At 38.7% G+C, this 18727-nt stretch overlaps 1 protein-coding gene across 4 annotated transcripts in view; it reads right to left on the bottom strand.

Annotated features, from left to right (window-relative positions):
• Window positions 1–18727, bottom strand: part of ZC3HAV1 (zinc finger CCCH-type containing, antiviral 1) — an 89196-nt gene that overhangs the window by 31079 nt on the left and 39390 nt on the right. For 3 of the 4 annotated variants that reach the window (XR_012482296.1, XM_074267794.1, XM_074267793.1), the window contains exons 3-9: window positions 16728–16983; window positions 11717–12733; window positions 9437–9607; window positions 8052–8153; window positions 4229–4352; window positions 2742–2901; window positions 417–516 (exon numbers count right to left, since the gene is read on the bottom strand). Coding sequence is in view for 3 of the 4 variants with exons in the window: in XM_074267794.1 (XP_074123895.1) it covers window positions 417–516; window positions 2742–2901; window positions 4229–4352; window positions 8052–8153; window positions 9437–9607; window positions 11717–12733; window positions 16728–16983 (1930 nt within the window). In the remaining variant the exon portion in view is untranslated. The remainder of the gene's footprint in view (window positions 1–416; window positions 517–2741; window positions 2902–4228; window positions 4353–8051; window positions 8154–9436; window positions 9608–11716; window positions 12734–16727; window positions 16984–18727) is intronic. The other variant, XM_074267792.1, reaches the window with a different exon arrangement.

Below are 18727 nucleotides of genomic sequence, written 5' to 3'. Positions count from 1 at the left end.
AGATCATTTACACTGCATTTCACTCTATCAAATCAAATGGTTTGGCTTTTGATAATCAACAAAAAGTAAACATAGGAAGATCTTGTATTCTCTTTCAGGCACCTGTGCAACTATGAAGAGATCTGTTATTTAAAAAGTGTTTATGAAAGTGTGCCTTCCCTTCTTTAATTGACCATACTTTGAATTCATATTTAGGTCAACCTCAAAGATTCATTTGAGTTTTCCCATGTTCATGAGAATTCCTCATTTTCATCATTTCTTATTACTATACTCATATATCACATAACAAATAAAAAATGCAGAAAATCCTAGAGTTCTGTATGAACTAATGCAGAACATAGTAAATAAGAATCCCCCCCAAATGATGTGCCAAGAACATGAAAGAACATGAAAAATCCCCTTAAGAGAAGTCATACCATTAAAATTCAGTTTATATTTAGGATGACCTGATGAAAATGTCTCTGGACAGAGTAGAAAGAACAACTCCAGATCTTCAGAAGTGAATTCTGAACCCTCCTGTTTGAAATAACATGAGGGGAAAGAAAGAAGAATGAGTTTCAAAGAAACTTTTACCATAATACCTGGTGCCATTTGATTAAAACGTTTGTTGGATTTCATTCCAGACTGGGTCTAAAGTTCTTCTATAGAAATCCTTCCCTGTTATGTCTTGGGACAGGAATTTCAGCTGTCAAAATCAGACCAAGCTGTCAGTGTTCAACAGAAGATATCATTATTCAATTCCACAAATAAAGACATGGACTACAAGAGACTATCAGGATTCACGCTGATAAAATCTTGGAGCACAGACCCCTAAGCTATTCACTAACTCAGAGGGTAGAACACAAGTTAGGAAACACCAAGTTCAAATGCTGCCTCAGAGACCCTTTCTGCCTGTATGGTCCTGGGGAAGTACCTTTACCTGGTCAGCAGAAATATATCAAGCAACTGAGACAAGTGCTGGAGAGAAAAGGCAAAGTGCCTGTCCTCAAGAAACGGACATATTGGAGAAAAAAAACATAAACATCAAGGTGCCACAAAATACACAGTGAGGGAATCTCAGAGGGGAGTCACTAAAGGCGGGAGAGGGAAGACTCAGTTTTCTCTTCTGTATATTGGAAATAATAATGGCATCTGTCTCCCAGGGAGATTGTGAGGCTCAAATAAGATATGTTAGGTCCTTGGTCAAGTGCTCTCTCAGCGCTAGCTCCACGTGCATACACAAGCAAAGAGGCCCCAGGCACTCCAGAACATCTGTGCAGCAGCCAGAGGTAATCCTCCTATATTCATTTAAATTTTTTTTTCTGGTTATACATGTACATCAAATTTTTTAAATACACATTTCTTTATGAATCATGTTGGCAGAGAAAAATCAGAACAAAAGAGAAAAACCATGGAAGAGAAAAAAAAAAAAGAAAAAGAAGAAGTAAATGTAGCATGCATTGATTTATGTTTAGTCTCCATAGTTCCTTTTTTGGATGCAAATGGCATTTTATAAGCCAAAGTTTACTGAGATTGAGAATTCTTAATCTAAAACTCTGGCCAGGTATTGTGCTAAGTGCTTTCAGTAACTGACCAATACGTGAATTAATGCTAATAGCTTCAGAGATGTCTTTCCCAATTCACAATGAAATATTAACTTTTACAGACAGACCACTGGAGGTCTATTGAAGCATCTCATCAGAGAGGTTGATGGATTACAACTCAAATGGCTACAAAAGCCCACTGGAAGTGCTGGCTCTTTCCCCTACTCCCATTTGGTAAGAAAATACAATTTAGAATCAGACTGCCAGAACTAGTTGAATCTAGACATCTAGATAAGACAGAGGATGGAGTGTTGGACTTGCAAGTCAGAAAAGCCTGAGTTCAAATTCTGCCTCAAACACTTGCTAGCTGTGTGACCACGGCAAAGTAACTTAATTGGTGTTTGCCTCAGTTTCCCCAATTGTAAAATGGAGATAATGACAGCACCTTCCTTTCAGGATTGCAGTGAAAATCAAACGAGATATTTCTAAAATATTTAGCACATTGCCTGGCCCAGAGTAGGCACTTAAATGCCTGTTTCCTTTCTTCTGCATTATTTTATTGCTTTTATTGATTCTATACCAAGAATAAAAAATGCCACCTCTCAGCATGTTAATTTGTTTCTTTGGGGAGATGATTTCATTGTGTCACAGTGACATGATTGGATCCATAAAGTTGAGGAAGTAAGAATAGGATTTTGCAGATGAGCTGGTTATGATTATTGAATCAACATCTTATATAGTAAGCTAGAAGAGGTATCCAAAGGGAGGTATCCAAAGCCAGGTTGGTGCAAAGTTCCTATAGGAATCCCAGACCAAAGGGGATTCTGTAGTTCTATCACTAGGAAACAATAGAGCTTTACATCTGGATGACTGGAGTTGAGTCCAGTAGCACAACCTACCATTATTCAAACCTAAACCCAGGACAAGATCTTGCAGAACTAAGACTAGGAGAAGAGTAATCAGATTTTTCCCCTTTTTGGGGAGCCCTGATCCAGGTCCTCGACCAGAGATTTCCCTGACATCTGAAGATAATATAATACTGAATAGTCCAAAGAAAGAACCAGTCTAATCTTTCCAGCTAGAAATGCATAGATCCTGGTCTAAACAAAGTATAAAGATAAAAAAATTAATAAAATTTTAAAATAAAATATATAATGAGTTTCTTTAATTCTTTGAATTTTGAACAAGAACCTTATCAAGAACAAAATGGATTCTTACCTCTTTTCCATATTCAATCCACTGGTCCAATTCATTCTTCCAATACCAGTGCCACTTAGTGGTCAGGGCACGAGTGCTATTTTGGACAGTTGATGGAGTAGAAAGGCGTCGGACAGGATAAAAACCAAGTAGCATTTCCTGAAAATCAATACCGTGACTTCTGAAAGTAAATGTTTGGGGAGAAAAAGACTTTAAAGTTAGCCAAATGCTACCCTGTGTCTCTCAGTCTCTCTCCCTCCCTTCCCCCAGCTGTCCATCGCAAACTCTTTCCAACTCTCTTTTGAAGCCTTCAAGCTTTGAAGAGAACTAGATTCAGTGAATTATAGATCATTTAAACCAATAAACTCCAATTGTATATGGAAAAAAGGGTCAGCATCTAGGAAAGAGAGATAATTAGTGATTAATAATACCTTATTGGCACTTTCTAGAACAAAACAAAAAAAAGAGGATTTTCTATAGGAAATTACCTTAGAGGACATTTAGCAAGGGGTGGATTAAAGCCAGGTAAAATTAGGTTTTTGAGAGTCAAAAGTTAAATTTTTCAATGTGGGCATTTACAGCTTGGAAATCAGCAAACACTACAAACAGGGTTTGATTTTTTTGTTTTAATTACTGTCTAGTCTTTAGAAACTGATCTAGAAAAGGTTAATAACACAGATAAAATTTAAAAGCGTGTCCTCTTGCATTCCCCGCCGTCCATAGAGCCAATTGTTGAACTTTTACTCTGCATTTATCACCATACTCCCATCCCCCAACTCCCCCTTTCTTATAGTTCAAGAAGCTGTATCCCAGATAGGTTAAAGTCCAAGGTAACAAAGATAAGATGTTGTTAAGCCAGAATCTAATCTAATGTCCAACTGCAGAGCTCTTTTTATTATAATAGATTGAATTTATACAGATCCTTCTCAAATTTGAGGAAAAGAACTGAAATTTTAAAATATCAAAGAATCTAAAGTCTGTCCCTTTGCATTCGGCTTTAAAAAGACATAAGTACCGAAATATTATCATATAATTATGCCAAAGGGGATTTTTTATATTGTGCCATATTTTTCATGATCAATAGGGAGCCACAATAATTGTGTGTATATGTTCATGTGGGTGTATGCTTAAAGAAAAAAAGTAGATTGTCAAATATTAATTTTGGAAACAATAAAACTAAACAAAAAAATCTGCATGGATCTGAAAAAAATAAATCATTTAATTAGGAATTTGAGTCTCTGCTTCTACCACAGAAGATTATAAAGAATATTGGCTTTGAGGAACAAGGACCTTAGTTCAAGTCCCATGTCTGATATCCACCTAATTCCAGTTACTTCAAAATCCATTTCTTCACCTGGACTAAATGACCTCAATGGTTGTGAACTCTTCTGCTCAATCAATCAGCTCAACTTGGCCCATTTCATCTGCCTCAAGGTTCCATGCAGATAAGCAGAAAGGATGTTCTCCCCCTTGGCTCAGTTAGTTGTAACGGGGAAGCACCAATTTACCTGGAGATGCTTGGGTCACAATAAGCTTTCTCAATCTCCTCCATGTCTTTTAAATCTTCCCAGACATTGTTAATGCACATCTGCCATCGGTAGGGTAGGTGAAAATGGACATCTTCGCAGCACTCTGGAAAGAAGACACAGAATTCCCAGTGTCAGGACTCGGTGGGTCCTATTTGCATAGCTCCTCTCTTAATATCACCTCCAAACAAGACCTTTCAACTCCTACCTTCCCAGTCTCCTTATTATATACTCTACAGTTATAATGTATCTCCTATCTAAAATGCCCTTTACCTTCCCACTACAGCACAGAGACTCTCTACTTTCCATGCTGATGCAATCTTGAAAAGCAAAACAATTTCTTAAAACTTGTTTTCAGTAAATATGGGCTAAGCATAATCCTGTAATTATCTACTATGTTTCACTATCAGAAGACATACAAAATGTTGATTCCAGCTATGTTCATTTCTTGGAATATGAGATTGTAAACTTAGAAGAAATGTGAATGTTCATCTGGTTCAACCCTCACTTTATTGATGAAAAAACTATGCCCTTGAAAGATTAAGTGATTCTCCCCTAAAGGTCATGCAAAGTAAGCTTCAGGGTAAGGGAGAATTCAAGGAATGCAAAGCCATTTTTAGTTGACAATGGAGAAATAATACAATTTTTAGAAAATGAGGAAAAACTGCTTTTTGGTTTCATTTATAGAAAGAATCTCAATGATGATCAGGTCCAACTCATCCAATAGTATGTCAAGTAGCTGGCGACTGAGACACACACTTCCCAATTAGAACACCTACAATTAAATTGTAACTCTTTCTTTTTTCTTTTTTTTTTTTTTTCTTTTTTTTTTTTTGGAGGCTGGGGTTAAGTGACTTGCCCAGGATCACACAGCTAGGAAGTGGTAAGTGACTGAGACCATATTTGAACTCGGTTCCTCCTGAATTCAAGGCTGGTGTGCGCCACCTAGCTGCCCCTACCTACAATTAAAATTAATGTTGATAGATAGCCTAAGAACTATGTCATTTTTAGTACTTTCTTTTCCTTTCTCCTTTTAAAAAACAGAACTTTTAATGAAAATAAACTTAATTAAAGCAAGAAAATAAAATTCAAGTAACCATCTTAGTCATATAGCCTGATGTTTTTAAAATATAATTTTGTGGCAAAGTCAAAAGAATTCTCACCAACACAATACCAAGAGATACAAGATCAGGAAGTCAGGGGCTTAAATCTCATTTCTGATACTTATTAGGTGAAAGACACTGCGCAGGTCCCTTAAGTTCTATATATTTTAGACAACTCTGAAGGACTTAATTACTAAGGGATGGGGTACTGATATGCCTTGATGGAAAATGCCTTCATACTAGGAGCTCTCTATGTTTTCCTTTTTTAAAAAAATCATGAATTAATTTTTAGCCTTCTTTTAAAAAATTTTTTGAACTCCAAATTCTCTTCCTTCCTTTCATTGCTCCCCAACCCAATGAGAAGGAAGCAATATAACATTTATACACATGAAGTCATGCAAAACATATTTCCATATTAGCCATGTTACAAAAAAAAAAAAAAAGAAAAAAAAAAGAAAGAAAGAAAGAAAAAAGAATGATTCTATCTGCATTCAGTTTATCAATTCTCTTTCTGGAGGTGGGAAACATTTTTCACCATGGGTCTTTTGAAGAGTCACAGTTGATCACCTTATATATTGTCATTACTGTATATAATATTTTCTTGGTTCTGCTCACTTATCAGTTTATGTAAGTTCAAGTTTTTCCTGAAACTATTCTGCTCATTACTTCTTATAGCACAGTAGTATTTCATTACAATCATATATTATAACTTGTTCAGCCATTCCCCAAGTGAGGGACATCCCCTCTTTTTCTAATTCTTTGCCACTACAAAAATATCTGGTATGAATACTTTTGTAAATATAATTCCTTTTTCTTTTTTTCTTTTCTTTTCTTTTCTTTTTTTTTTTTTAAACAATTTCTTTAGGAGATGGAGCTGGTATGGGACAACTTTTTGATGAGATATAATGTTTGAGAAACTAAGTGAAAAAAGTATATTCCTTTCTATTTCCATTCAATTTTTTTTAAATAGAGATTTATCATAGTTAACTTTTCTAAAATTCCATTGCTTTCTTAATTTTGGATTTATCTAGTTCTGGGGAGGGGAAGAAATGGGTATAGTTTTACTATACTCTAACTCATTTAACTTTTCCTTTAACAATTTGGGTGCTTTGCTATATAGTGCATTTGTTCAGTAATAATATTGTTTTACTGTCCACCATACTTTTAGTAAGATGAGTTTTCCCTGATTATCTCTTAATTAGGCATATTTTTGCTTTTGTTTCATCTGAGATCATGATTACTACCTCTGTCTTTTTACATCAGCTACAGAACAATAGATTCTGCTTTTACTCTGTGTATTTGTATATGTATATGTTTCAAATGTGTTTTTTTTATAAACAGCACATTTAGGGTTAGGTTTTTTGTGCTCTTAATTATCTACTCATAATTTTTAATTTGTATCACACTCATTTCTTTTCCCAGTTTTTCTTTTCCTATTCTAGGAATTCTTGTTGGGCTCACATCCAATTCAATTTTTTTTTCCTATAAGGCTTTGCTTGTATCTTCTGAGTTTGATTCTTGATTACTATAGTAATTTTTTAAATGATACGATTCTTTTTTTTATTATTGTTTGATCATTTTCCTAGCCTATGTCTTTATGTTAAAGTTAGGCAATGGAGTAGCCAGTCCTGTTCCACAACCCTATAGTCTCTTTTTACTAATCGCCTGATTCTATTACCATTTCTAGTTTGAATCTCCTGAAACTGTTGCTTCTGCCACCTCCAAGGCCTACCACTGTTATGGTGAACTCCAATTGTTGACTCCAGCTTTAACATTCCATTTAAGGTATTATTTTAAAGTCCTTTGGAGGGGAATTGGGAAAACGCAGCTCCATCATCTTGACTGTGCTACCAGAAGTCCACTTTATGCTTTTGAAAAGCACAATTGCTCCTGAATTTATACAAGAACTGGCAAGTCTGAGGCAAAATCAGATTTCTTGCCTATATTTCTGCTAGAAAATGGAAGAGGCAAGGTGGTGAGGGATGGGAATGACTCTGTTGCCAAAGAAATTGAGGCAAAAACATCCTAATTAAGAGGGATCCTCTACCACACTAGATCTTGATGGTTTTCTCTTCAATTTTCCTGTTTTGACTAAAAGGAAGGGAAATTCAAAAGAACTGGAAGGAAGTTACAGAAAATTAGAGAGTTCTGTCAGGAAAAAATTAAAGTTTTTAACAGCAGAGTCAACTTATAGATTTCTGGGCTTTGAAGATGTGAACTGAAAACAAAATATATTAAACTGACCACACTCGGAGTGGGTACCTTTCCCTAAATATTCCCTGAAACCCAAAGAACTGAAAAGCTGCACTTTATGTTTAACCCTCTCATGGCCCTGGACTTCCCAGACCTTTCTGAATATAGGGACATAGGAAAGGCCTTTAAAAATCTCTCCAACAAGGTAATAAGCAGAAGACAGATTGAGAGCTGGCTCAATCAAACTGAATATCCACTGACTGTGTGACCCAAGTTAGACTAGGCAAGTCTAACCTCTTGGTTAAAGCTAGGACTATAAATTGCCAAGATGTCAATCTATACTGGTAAAAGGAGTCCATTCATCTGAGAGAGTTCCCTAAATTAATGACATTTTACAAATCCAGTTCAATGATCTACCAAGATGCATTCTCCCATCCCTATCTCTTCCATCCCAGGTCAAATTTCAGAGCTTCTGTATTTTCCAGATTAATTATCTCAACATTACTTACCCTCTAGTTTATGATCCCCATTAAGGTAGTCAAGACAAATCTTATTGGAATTATTGTTCTCCATTCCTGAAGGTGTTGTATTAAGAATTCTGGCTCTGAAATCTAAAGAAGAAAAGACATACAATGTCAGCTTTCCCAGAGGGAAAAAAACTCTCCCGCAAGCAGGTCTGCATTCTTTTGAGGCAAATTGGGGATGGAATTGATTACCAAGTAATCTACCTTTGTTACTTAAAGAATGTGGGAAGGCTTTCTCAGTTCTTCTTAATTCTAGTGCCTTCCCTCTGTTGTCATACTTATCCTGTATATATCTTGTTCGTACATACATGTTTTCTTGTCACCCCAATTAAATTGTAAACTATTCTTTTTTTTCCCCCCCTGAGGGTGGGGTTAAGTGACTTGCCCAGGGTCACACAGCTAGGAAGTGCTTAAGTGTCTGAGACCAAGATTTGAACTCGAGTCCTCCTGAATTCAGGGCTGGTGCTCTATCCACTGCGCCACCTAGCTGCCCCTGTAAACTATTCTTAACTTAATTCTCAGTGCCTAGTAATGTGCCTGGGATGTTGTAAGCACTTGATGTTTATTAACTCACTCCTAAATCCCCTATTATTACTGGGTAACAAATTCAAGATGCTGGAAGTGAACAGATAATGATTTCAACACAACCAGATATAGCTTTGTGGTATTAAGTACCACAGGGGAATGGAAAAGAGGTAGAGGGCCCAGAAAGCTTCAAGTCAGGACAATCTCGGTGTCAGTCCAGTCTCTGATATAGTGAACACTTAATAAGGACTTTTTGAAGGCTATCCATCCTCCCAACAAAGAAGTGATGAATTCATAGTGAAGACAGACATTGCTTTATCATTTACATTTGTAACAGGGGGCTTTTTTTTCCTCAGTGGAGAGAGGGAGAGAGAAATGGAGAAGGAAAGAAAAGACAAATTTTTTTTAAAAATTGTTTAAATTTAAAAATCAATAAATAAATGCTGACTGACTGACTAGAACATCCTGATTACTGTGTGTCCGTGAGATAACAGGCTGACTAAGGAGAGACAAAATGGCCTTGGCCAGAAACCAAGTCAGCCAAAGCTTGGGGCTGAGCGGTGGTGGGATCTGATCCAGGAGTGGGGGGTTTCACGATTACCTTGGACAAGATGGGAAGACTTGATCTAGCTCTGAAACTATCAACTGTAGAGGAGGGTACTGATCCACATTGAGAGGCTATTTCAGCAGCTGAAAGCTTCACATAGATAAAATTACAGACCTAGAACAATAACTACAACGATAAAAAAATTAAGAAACTCCAGGACAAGGTAGTGTACAGCTCTCATCCGGTCTTCTGTAGGTGAAGCAGATAAAGAACAGCCAGTCTGGACTTCTCTACTTACCCTCTGCATTTGTACTTTTGGAAGGAGATTCAGTTTTGCTTTTGTTGATGCTCAAGGTGGCCAGAGTCTGACTAGGGGAGGCAGAAACAGAGACTGTCCGGCTACCAATCGTGACCTGCTTATCGATAACCTGTTTCCTCAAAGTAGCTGCAGTTGTCTTGAGGTCTGGGGCTGTTATAGAGATGGAGGGAAGTTTGCATCACTAGGGATAATGAAAATGTAAGCTCTGATCATAAGCTTTATTTTGGCTACATTTAAGATGACCACAAGTCTTCATTAGTAACGCCTTATAAAATTTATTTAGGACTTTACAGATTTTTCAAAGTATATAAATATATACATAAACACACTAATTTATATTTATCTCCTTTAATCTTTACAACAACCTTGCACGGTGACTGTAGGAGATATGATTACCCCCATTTCAGAGCTAAGGAAACTGAAGCTCCAACTGATGAAACGCCAAGTCTAATAAAGAGATGCTGCTGGGAAACAATGAAAATCCCACATGTTCTTACTGAATCTGTTGCTTAGATTTCTGCTTCCTGTCTCCCCCAAGACATAACTACAAAGTTGTTCTTTATTAACATTTGGTCTCAATCCTTTTCTTCCTTCCTCTTTTCATAGTGTCATATTTTATTTGCTAACTACAGCCCTAATAATGGTTCTATTTCTAACTTTTTTTTCATTTTCAAGAGATTTGGGGAGATAGTTCTATCTTCTTTCCTAATTATTGTGTCCTCTTTTGCTATACAGTAGCTCAAAAAGTGCTGGATTTGGCTGAAAGGAAAGGTCTGGGTTCAAATCCTAATATATGTGAGTGAAAGAAAGACACTCAATCTTTTGGGGCTTAATTTCTCATTTCTAAGACTAGGGAGACTGTAAACTCTACAAAGTCCCTTCTAGCTCTAAAATCTATGACTTATGAAACCTTGACTAAAATTTACTATAAGCAGGGTGACCACCTAAACTCTCTGAGCCTCAATTATTAGAATGAGTGTAATAGCACCTAGCATACCTCTCTCATAGAGTAATTGTATGGCTCAAACAAAACAATAAACAAAGTTGCAGCTTTAATAACTTGAAATTGAATTAAGTATTTTGGGACATCAGGCACATAAAATGATTTATAGAAATTCAATAATAATAATAATAATAATGGATAGAGTTAGTCTTGAAGTCAGGTCACTACCAGAGGCTTAGACACATCCTAGCAGCCCAAATTCAGGCAAGTTACTTAAATTCTCAATTGTCTAGGCAACAATTTAGAACCATAAAATACACAACAAGTAGTATAGGGTCCTAGCTCCATTTCTTATTATACTTATTATATCATAGCTCTAAAATGGGAGAAATTATATCTGCCATGATCACCTTACAGGGTCACTTACTGTGAAGATGAGAGATAACTATACATTATGAATATATGTCTATATATAAATACATTTGTAAATTTATGTACGATCTATCTTGTCAAAAGAGCTTCCTCATTAGAAGCTCATTATACCAATGAAATTACAAGTTTAATTTCTAAATTATTATTCTTTTTTAAAAATTATTTTGTTTTTATCTTTCTCTTCTTTATTTTTATTTTATTTTTCAAATACTTGCAAAGATACCTTTCAACATTCACCTTTGCAAAGACTGCTGTTGCAAATTTTTCTCTTTCTCTCTCTTCCTCCCCCCTCCTCAAGACAGCAAGCAATTCAATATAGGTTAAACCTTCTAAACATATTTCTATATTCGTTGTGCAGAGCAAGAAAAATTGATCAAAAGCAGGGGAAAAAACAAGCAAACAACAATAATAAAGGGATTGTTTCTTATAAAACAATGACATTTCATTACTTGCATTATACCATATCTTATTCAGCCATTACCCACATGATGGGCATCCATCATTGATGGCATCAATTTCCAGTTACTGCCACTACAAAAAAGGCTGCTACAAACATTTTTGCACGTGTGGGTCCCTTTCCCTCTTTTAGGATCTCTTTGAGATACCCAGAAATAAAACTGCTAGATCAAAGGCTATGGATCGCCCTTTGGGCATAGTTCCAAATTGCTCTCCAGAATGGTTGGATCATTTCACAATTCCACCAACACCACATTCAAATTATTTTTCTTTACTACTCACTTTAAATCAAACTCCCTGACAGTATAACCCCACCAGGGAAAGTGATCTGCCACCACAGCCACTCCATAACCCTGGATTTTAGGCATAATAGATTAATTTCTGTGATCCCTATTTGGACGGATTTGGAGGTGCCGCATTCACTTTACCTGCTGGTAAAGAAGACTGGGCTAAAACGTCCTTCTGAATTCCTTTCTGAGGAACGTCCCTTGCAGACGGCGTTTTTGGTCGTACGTGGGCTACTGCAGCTTTGTCCCTGGGAGAGGCCTGGCTCTTTTGAGGCACACAAAGGGTCTCTTCTCTGTCATTTCTATGCATCCTTTCCAAGTCCAGAGTCAAGGCATCCACTTTATGCATTGACGATTCCCAGTGCTGCATCTTTTTCCACAACATTTCTGATTTTGTATCACGATGGCTACTAGTGACCAGGTTATTTGCAGCTGGGGTTTTCTGTTCTTTCAATGTGGCCGTCTTATCCATTTGGGCATTCACCAGCGTGGACTGATTGTCTTGACTCTTAGATGGAAATTCCTGTTTCTTTACATTAGTTGCGGGCTTGTATTTTGAAAACACCACAGCACTGCTACTGTGTCTCGTATCAACAGTTTTATTGGGAGCGGGTGAAGGATGGGCTTTCTGACCTTTGCAGTCATTTCCTGCACTTGTATAGTTAGAAGAGGACGTGGATTCACTTTTGCTAGTGGTCTGGGGAGCTGAACCACAGCAGGAGTCATCGTCATTCCCAAACAACACCTTTACTCTTCTGAAAAGGTGGCTATCCTCTGCAGGTGCAGGTGGAGCAGATGCAGCTGGAGCAGGTGCAGAAGTGGAGGCAGCGTGCTGGGTACCACCCTGGGTACCATATTGGTCTTCTCTACGGCTCAAGTTTGTTCCAAGTTGATCCGTTTGTTGGATGCTGACAGTCTTAGTTGATGCTGACACTGACTGGACACCATCTTGCCTCAAAGAACTGTTATTCTCAGGGGCTCTCCTCTTATTCACTTTGCCTTCAGAGGATGGCAATGGTGCTGGGCCCATTTTATCTGGTTCTGGAATGTGGGCAGGTCCAACAGAGGCAGAAGGAGATGTTGGCAATTCTTGCGTCCCAAAAAAATAACGATTTCTGCTTTGGCTTCTATATCCTACATTTCTTTGGCCTGACTTATCTGAGGAAAAAGGAGTGAGGGGATCAGGAGGGGAGATGAAGAGCAAAATAAAAACCAGAACATAGAAAATGAGTACAATGCATAGGAATTGTAGTTTTATAGCTACAAAGACTTTAGAGATCATCTGGTCCAATTTCTTCATCTTATAAATGGAGGAAACTGATGCCGTCCTCTGACCCCAAAATCAGAGCTCTTTCCACTATATCAAAGTCCTGTCCAACTCCTGTCCATGCACCAATGTGCATGTGATAATGTACAATGCAAGGTGCAAACCAAAATCTGAAGGGAACAAGTGGATTCCCATCATTTCATCTTTTCCATTAGGTAGAAGGGAAGGAGTCATTAAAAAGAGGAACAGAAAAGCAGCATGGCATAGTGAACAAAGAATTGGCCATAGAATCAAAACAAAAACAAAAACAAAAACCAGGGGTCATGTCCTGCTTCTCAATACCTATTAACTATGTGACCAAAAAGCAGTCACTTAATTTCAAAATATCCTTGAGTATAAGTTATAGATAAGATGTTGATTTGTATCACTGGAGGGAATTTTCAATTTGGGAGTCCTCTACATCAATGAAGTCATATGTGCAGATCCAAATTTTTAAAAATGAGAGAAAAAGAGAAGGAAGAAGCAAAAGAAAAGGGTCAATTGGGCGAAGTCCTGAAAGATAAGTGGGGGGGCATAAATCAGAGACACAAGTGAAGGAGTTCATTTTGACCTATTGACTCTTGGAGATAGGAAGGGATGGGAAAAGACGTGGAGAAATCTTAAGATGAAAAAGAGAGAAGGTGAAGTTCACATCAGATGGCCCCAAACTCTTGGTAGAAGAAGCCAGAATGATAGGATTAGGACAGAAACTGGGTCTTTGAAGGGATAAGAGATTTATACTAACAACTGTGGGAAATGGGATAAGAAATCAATAAAAGAAGAGAATAAAGAGTTCTGGCCAGCAATGGTATCAAACTCAGAAGAGCCCTGAAGGCTGCACACTGACATATTAGACCACAAATGAACATGAACTGTGCTGTAATTTTGTTAAATGCTCCCCAAATATATTTTAATCTTGCTCAGGAACCATTGGAATGGAAACCATTAGACTTTGAGTTCAACAGCTCTGTTATATCTCAGTGTTGTAGAAGAGAACCCAGTTGAAGTTAGAGCTCCAGGAAAAGGGAAATAAGGGCAAGGATTGAGGAAGGTTCAGGGAATAGAGTGAGAAGAGAAAAAGGAGTTTAATGAAAATCATGGGGATGAAGGGGTAGAAGTAGAGTGGAGGAATGATGCTCATAATAGGGATATGAAGAAGGACCTTTGGACATGAAGAGCAGGAGCAGAAAGAAACCTTAAAATAATGAGTTGGGTGCATGGGAGCCCAGTAGCAATACTGAATGCTGAACAGCTGGTGGGATTTTCCTTCTCCTCTTCCTCTTCAACATACTAGGTATGAAAGACAGAAATGGTAGAACTTGGAGGGGAAAATGATGATACAGGGAGAAATATCTTTGCTTTCTTCTTCCTCATTCTGGTTTCCAATCTGTTCTGAAGAAGGGGAGGGGAGAACAAATGAGAAAGAAATGCAAAAAAGAGTGAGGAAGAAATGCAATGGAATGAGCTGCAGAGTATGAGGGGCAATATGACATGAAAGGAAGAAGACCTGAATTTGCACTGCTCTCTAATACTAGCAGCTTCATGATCGCAAACGAACTATTGAGCTTCCTGAACTTCCCTCCTCTGTAAAAAAGGGCACAAATCCACTAATCCATCATTAGTCAACAAGTATTTATTAAACATTTACTAAGTACCAGGTGTGGGGTTACTAATATAATGAACAAAACAGTCTAAACTCAAGGAGATGGCATTCTAACAGAGAGACAAGAAGTTCGACATACACATATATGTGTGTACATATACATATATATGCATATGCACACAGAGTCAGTTCTGTTACACAGTGACTTGTATTTCCAAAAAGTGCTGCATTTTGCAAAACTGAGCAATAAAAACACAGAACTTATGGGGAAAATGGAGTTCTTCTGTCTTGTCTGACTCCTGTTCAAAAAGATACAAGAGTGATTTGCCATTTTCTTCTCCAGCTCATTTTATGAAGGCAAACAGGGTTAAATGGCTCAGGACCACACAGTTATTAAGCTCTCAGGCCAGATCTGAACTCAGGAAGATGAGTCTTCCTGACTACAGATGAGGAAGGAATCCATTCCAGGGATGTAAGACAGCAAAGGCAACGAAAGGCACCTAGAGAGAGGAAATGTGAGTGCAATATCAGAGGAATGGAAAGAAGGTTGGTTTGACTGAGCCAAAGATCACAGGAGGATGAGTACTGTTTAAAAAAAAAAAAAAAAAAAAAAAAAAAAAAAAAGGCAGGGTGCTGGAAAAATGAGTTGGGCCAGGCTGGGACAGACTTGAAAAGCTAAACAGAGAAGGTAAGAGGGGCAGCTAGGTGGCACAGTGGATAGAGCACCAGCCCTGAATTCAGGAGGACCCAAGTTCAAATCTGACCTCAGACACTTAACACTTCCTAGCTGTGTGACCCTGGGCAAGTCACTTAACCCCAGCCTGGGAGGGGGGGGGGGAGAAGGTAAGACACTAAGGAGCCCCTTGGAGTTAGCTGAGGAAGAGAGTGACATCTGACACAGGGAAACCAATGAAAAAAAGCAGTGGAAATAATCCAGAAGGCCTGAGCTACGGTGATAGGTATGAAAGTAAAGAGAAGGGATTGGATAGGAGAAATGATAGGCAGAAATTACAAAATGGGACAACAGATTTGGAAGCATGGGGTAATGGGAAGTAGGGAGCCAAGACCAATAAAAAAAAAATCAAAAAAGCAAGTAAACAGAGGGTATTAGAACAAGGAAGAGTACTTTCATCAGAAACAGGGAAGTTTGGGAGGGGGATGGGTTTGTGGAGAAAATTTTGGACATGTTGAGTTTGGGTTGTTGACTGAACATCCAGCACAAAACATCCAATAGGCAGTTGGTGATGCAAGAGTGATGTTCAGAGGAGACACTGAGGATCGATATAGAGATCTGTGAGTCATTCGTGCAGAGAAAGAATCTAGAAAAAGAAGAGGGTCTAAGACAGAATCTCGGGGGCCAACCCTCATTAGTGGGGATGATGTGGACAATGAGCCAGCAAGGAGGATATCAAATGATCAGACACTCCTTTTTCGGGTGGGAGAGCAGAAATAAAAATATTAGTGAACACCCTGATGTCAAATGTACCAAGAACTCAAGAAGAATGAGGATGAAGAGAAAATTAAACACGCCAGCCCCCATGGCTGCTGTGAGAAAAGCCCATGTGAGCTGTGCATACGGGACAGATAAGCTAAGGTCCACCTGCTCCAGACTGTGAGGATTTAATTCAATTCAACAAAGGTTTCCTATGTGCTTGAGGCATGACAAGCACTGTTATGAACAATAAACACTAGGCACATAGAGACAAAAATGGAGCAGTCCCTTCCCTTTTTTAGTTCCTATCCTTGAGGGAAGGATGGGGGAAGAGATATAGCATAGGACTGTAATAAAGCTGGAAGGGGTTGGAGCCAGTCCAACCTCCCCATTTTACAGATGAGATGACTGAGGCCTAGGAAAGTTAAGTGACCAAGGTCTCAAAGCTTGTTAAATGTCACAGGAGGGATGTAAATCCAAGCTTTCTGATTCAGTCCTTTTTCCCACTATAACGTGACAGATGCAGATAATTATAAAACACAAGGGGGAATGACAGAACAAGGGAGTAATTAGGCAGAGTACTCTTAAGAGCATCAGAAAGCATTTTCATCTGGGAGCAGGGGCAAGAAAGAGGTCTGGGTCTTTGAAGGAAAAGGAAGCTGAGAGAGAGAAACGGAATAGGAGGACATTTCAGCACTGAGGTATGGCCCATGTAAATGTACCAAGGCAGATGTAGACATGTTAAATTGGGTAAAGACCACATCAGTATGCCCACTTATTACTCTTTATCCCAACTATTAATTAAAGTCACCTCTTCTCCTGGGAATACGCTTTTTACTCCTGATATGCTTCTGATCACAGATGTCCTGGATATTCCTAATTATTGGGATGGTCAGCCCTTCTTCTTTGAGGAATTCCAAGATCTTTGTATTCATCAAGTCATGGGACCGATTGCAGTGCACATAGCCGCATTTCCCTTCAATGAAGTGCTCACAGATGTGCAGTTTCATGCATTCTGAATTAGTGCAAGAGTCTTTCCTGTTTTCTCCCTTGTAGTATTTGCATATCTGGGGAAGAGAGGAAAGATACCAATGATGGAATGAATAACCAGAGAGAAGACAATTCATCAATTCAAGTAGCAATCTATAATCCACCTTATCTTTATGAAGCAAAGTATAAATAAATACACAAAGATTCCTGCATTGGAGAAAGCAAAAAAAGGAAGAGAGAAAGGCAAAAGAACATTCCATGCAGCCTACTGACTGAGTGCTATTTAGCAAACAGCCAAAGGCTGACAAGAAATACTAACAATGATCTTAAGGAACAATCCATCAATAAAACATTTATTAAGCAGCTATTATATAAAAGGCACTGTGCTAAATTCTGGGATACAAAGAGAAGCTTACAATCCAATGCAAATAAATATATGTAAAGCAACCTATAAAGGATAAACAGAAATTAAGAAGGAAGGCACTGGCATTAAGAGGGGTTGAGGAAGGCTTTCTATAAAAGGTGGCATTTTAGTTGGGACTTAAAGGAAGACAGAGATCGGCAGTTAGGGTTGAGGGGGAGAGCATTTCAGACATGGGGGATGGCCAAAGAGAAAACCCAGAGCCAGGGGGCAGCCAGGGGGCGCAGTGGATAGAGCACCAGCCCTGAAGTCAGGAGGACCCGAGTTCAAATCTGTCCTCAGACACTTCAGACTTCTGTTGTATGATTTTGAGCGAGTCACTTTACCCCAATTGCCTCAGGGGAAAAAGGGGGTTGGAGAATATCCAGAATCAGGGATTGTCACATTCATGGAACAGCCAGCAGTCCAGGGTCACTGGATCAAAGGATACGTATCAGAAAATAAAAGAAAACTGGAAAAGTAGGAGAGAGCCGATTATAAAGGGCTTTAAAAGTCAAACAGAGCATTCTGTATTTACTCCTGGAGAAAATAAGTCACTGTCTGGGAGTGGCATCAGACTCTAGGAAAAGGACTTTCATGGCTGGTAGAAGGATTGGGGGGCGGGGGAAGTCTTGATCCCCGCCAATCCACCTCCAAGCTACTGCAGTAGGACTGGCCTGTGCTGAAGAGGGCCTGCACTAGAGCATGGCAGTGTCGGAGAGGAAAGCTCATTTATGAGGTACTACGAAAGTGAAATCTAGAGGCCTTAACAACAGCTTGGATGGGGGGAGCGGAGAAGAAGGGGAGGTTGTTTGGGAGATATTGAGTTTAAGATGGTCGTTGGACATCCAATTCAAAATGTCTGAAAGGCAGCTGGAAATATAAGATTAGAGGTTTCCCAAGAAATTGGGGCAGCAGAGAGATGGCATTGTAGAGAAGGTATTTAAATCCGTGAGTCTGATGTGATCCCCAAGTGAAGTAGTAGAGAAGGAGATAAGACATCTACACAAAGGAGACAGAGAAAATAGGTCCCATAAGCAAGAGGAGAGCCAAGATACAGCAGGGTCCTGAAAAACGAGACAGAAGAGAATATCAAAGGGTCAAGGGTGGCCAGGAGCGTTATAGGGGGTCAAGGTGAATGAGGACGGAGAAAAGGCCACTGGATCTGGTAACTGGGAGACCATTAGTATTTGCAGAGAACAGTTTCAGTGGGATGATAAATAAGGTTGGAAGCCAGGTTTTAGAAGAAAGTAGGAGGAAAAAAGTGAGAGCTCTATGATGGAGTCTTTTGTAAGAGCAGCAGAGACAGGAGATAGTTAGCAGGAATGGAAGGGCATTTTTCAGCATGGGAGGGGGGACCTGGCATATTTGTAGATAGTAGGGAAGGAGCTGGGAAAGATGGAGGGATTGAAAATAAGTGA

Source organism: Sminthopsis crassicaudata, chromosome 5 (assembly GCF_048593235.1).
Source record: "Sminthopsis crassicaudata isolate SCR6 chromosome 5, ASM4859323v1, whole genome shotgun sequence".
In the NCBI taxonomy this organism is placed as follows: Eukaryota; Metazoa; Chordata; class Mammalia; order Dasyuromorphia; family Dasyuridae; genus Sminthopsis; species Sminthopsis crassicaudata.
Note: the sequence above shows the minus strand (reverse complement) of the source record. Positions and strands in the feature narration are given on the sequence as shown.